The following is a 2,897-nucleotide window of genomic DNA, read 5'->3' on the forward strand; positions in this document are numbered from 1 at the left end:
GTCAAAGCCTGGTGCACCCGAGCCTGGTGCGCAACGACGCCGCGGACCTGGACCACGGCAGCCACCACCACCACCAGCAGCACCACCAGCACCACTCGCACCACCAGCACCACGGCGGCGTGAGCAGCAGCAGCCACGACCCGCACTCGGACGACGACACGCCGACCTCGGACGACCTGGAGCAGTTCGCCAAGCAGTTCAAGCAGCGGCGGATCAAACTGGGCTTTACGCAGGCGGACGTGGGCCTGGCGCTGGGCACGCTGTACGGCAACGTCTTCTCCCAGACCACCATCTGCAGGTTCGAGGCTCTGCAGCTCAGCTTCAAGAACATGTGCAAGCTGAAGCCGCTGCTGAACAAGTGGCTGGAGGAGGCCGACTCCACCACCGGCAGCCCCACCAGCATCGACAAGATCGCCGCGCAGGGCCGCAAGCGCAAAAAGCGCACGTCCATCGAGGTGAGCGTCAAGGGCGCGCTGGAGAGCCACTTTCTCAAGTGTCCCAAGCCCTCCGCCCAGGAGATCAGCGGCCTGGCGGACAACCTGCAGCTGGAGAAGGAGGTGGTGCGGGTGTGGTTTTGCAATAGGAGGCAGAAGGAGAAGCGGATGACGCCGCCAGGAGTGGCGCAGACGCCGGAGGATGTGTACTCTCAGGTCGGCAATGTGAGTGCAGAAACACCGCCCCCCTCCATGGACTGCAAACGAATGTTCTTAGAACCAAACACTTAAGACTAAAAAAAAAAAAAAACACACGCACACAACAGACTACATTTTTTGATACTGTGATTGTGAAGGATTATGAATGAGACTGCAAAAAAAAATGTTATATTTTTCAGCAGAGAGAGAACAAAAACATCTTTTTTTTTTTCTTTTTTTTTTCTTTTTTTTTTAAAACCCCCCCAATCCCCAAACGCATCTTTTTCCTGGCCCTCAAATGTCTTTGCCTAAAAGGTTCCTTCTGCTTTTTTCTTTCAGGGGCATTTTTTAGTAGATTACTTAAAAGATGCAAGTGAGGCCAGCGACCAGAGGGTGACAACCACAAGTTCATTCCACCAGGTAATTTTGGCGCATTGAGAACACACCAAGAGACCCCCCCAGCACCACCAAGTGTTATTATTATTATTATTATTATTATTATTATTACTATTATTATTATTATTATTATCATTACTGCCATGCCCCTCTCTTTCCTACCCTGCAAAACAACCGTGTGTGTGTTCAATTGACACAAAAGGCCAAGCTTTTATTTTTGTTAATTTTTTTTAATGCATTTAAACAAACAAAATGCAAAACAACAACTCTTCCTTTTTGGTTTTCTCATCCACAAGCGAAGGATCAGGGATTTTTTTCTCTCTCTCCAAAAACGAACAAAAAGACTGAAAAATTCCCTTCAGATCTCAAAGATCTCACCCCCCTCAACCTCAACCCCCATGGCTTTTATTTTTGTATTATTTAAAGGACGTCGTGATGGATTTTTCGTCTCCATTTTTTTTTTTTTTTTGGGGGGGGGTTATTCCAACAAAAGACATTTTTTGGAAAAAAGACTTCATGAAGCTGCACTTATTTGCGAAAGGGAAGAAAACAAAACGTGTGTTGCCAGGTGTGACTGAGTATGGACGTACTATTAATAATAATAATAATAATAATAATAATAATGCTGCCCTTTCTACGCAGTGTTCTTTGCTAGGTTTTAATAAACACAACTCTGTAAAAAAAAAAAAAAAAAAAAAAAAAATCGGCAATATAGATCACTAGATCCGAATTATTGTCTTTATATTTTTCATCAGGATGATTTCTTTGGATATTTTATGTGGAATAGATTATTCCAAAACGGTAATTTATTTGTCTCCCCCCCCCCCCCCTCACACCCCCCCCCCCCCTTCCCCCTCCCCTCTCCTATGGATTTGTGTAAAAAATTATGTTCTCTTTCTTATTTGTCCATCTTTATTTTTTTATATTCTGGAGGAGCACAAATCATCACGAGCTGAGCGTTGTTAGGGTATATTTTTGATGTGATCATTTGATTGTAATTTAATTTCAGTAGTGGGTTCCGTACGAGCTGATTGAGACACAATAAATTTGTTAGAATGAAAAGCAGCCATGTTGTGTGTTAAATTGTCCTCTTTTTTTTGTCTAAAAGGTTTCTTCTCTTTTTTTTGCAACTGACTTAAATATAAAATCCACTATTTTTTAGTTGCCTCTGCTGGTGTAAAATATTATTTATGCAGGCCCAATAATATCCACAACGTGTACTTTTATTTTATTTATTATTTTTACACTAATATTATACATGCAAGGGATGTGTTTGTAATTATGCATATGCTTAATTATCAGCATGAAAATATAAAAATATTTATTATATTATAACCTAAACTTGGGATGATAAATATTTAAATATGTCACATAAATTAGCAGCTGCATTTCTCCCCGCGCATCCATCCCAGATTATGCGTAATAATTTTTGGTGATGATTATTATATTTGCCCAAACTTGTGTTTATTTCTCATCTGAACTCCCAGAACGTGTCCTGCCATCGGGGTTGCACGGTTTGAATTTCGCGGATGATCCCTCACCACCACCCCCCGTACTAGTTGCCTAGCAACCGAATTCAATGATCACCTCGAGAACGCGCACGTCTCCTTTGTCTATCCGCGTTACCGGATGTGGCGCACAAGTCAAGATACAACTTTTTTTTTTTTTCCAATCACAAACTGTTTATTTTATTTCTTTATTGAACTAAAATGAATGTTGCTTTTTTTTTTTTTTTTTTTTTAATCTCTGCACCTGCAGAAAAAGTGCACGTTCTGGGCGCGCGGGTTATGTGCGTGCGTGACGTGCGCGCACATATCCCGATCTGGGACACAAAAAAAGGCAGCGTCAAATCTCATAATGGGTTTTGAT

The 2,897-nt window shown here is 42.4% G+C and overlaps 1 protein-coding gene across 1 annotated transcript in view; it reads left to right on the top strand.

Annotated features, from left to right (window-relative positions):
- The window catches only part of pou3f3b (POU class 3 homeobox 3b), a 2,454-nt gene extending 610 nt beyond the window's left edge, over positions 1-1,844 (top strand). The window contains exons 1-2 of the mRNA XM_061889096.1: positions 1-659; positions 972-1,844. The exon at positions 1-659 is cut by the window's left edge and continues 610 nt beyond it. Coding sequence (XP_061745080.1) covers positions 1-659; positions 972-1,070 — 758 coding nt within the window. The 3' untranslated portion in view covers positions 1,071-1,844. The remainder of the gene's footprint in view (positions 660-971) is intronic.
- The last annotated feature ends 1,053 nt before the right edge of the window (positions 1,845-2,897 follow it).

The sequence above is a fragment of the Nerophis ophidion genome, linkage group LG27 (genome assembly GCF_033978795.1).
Source record: "Nerophis ophidion isolate RoL-2023_Sa linkage group LG27, RoL_Noph_v1.0, whole genome shotgun sequence".
Classification (NCBI taxonomy): Eukaryota; Metazoa; Chordata; class Actinopteri; order Syngnathiformes; family Syngnathidae; genus Nerophis; species Nerophis ophidion.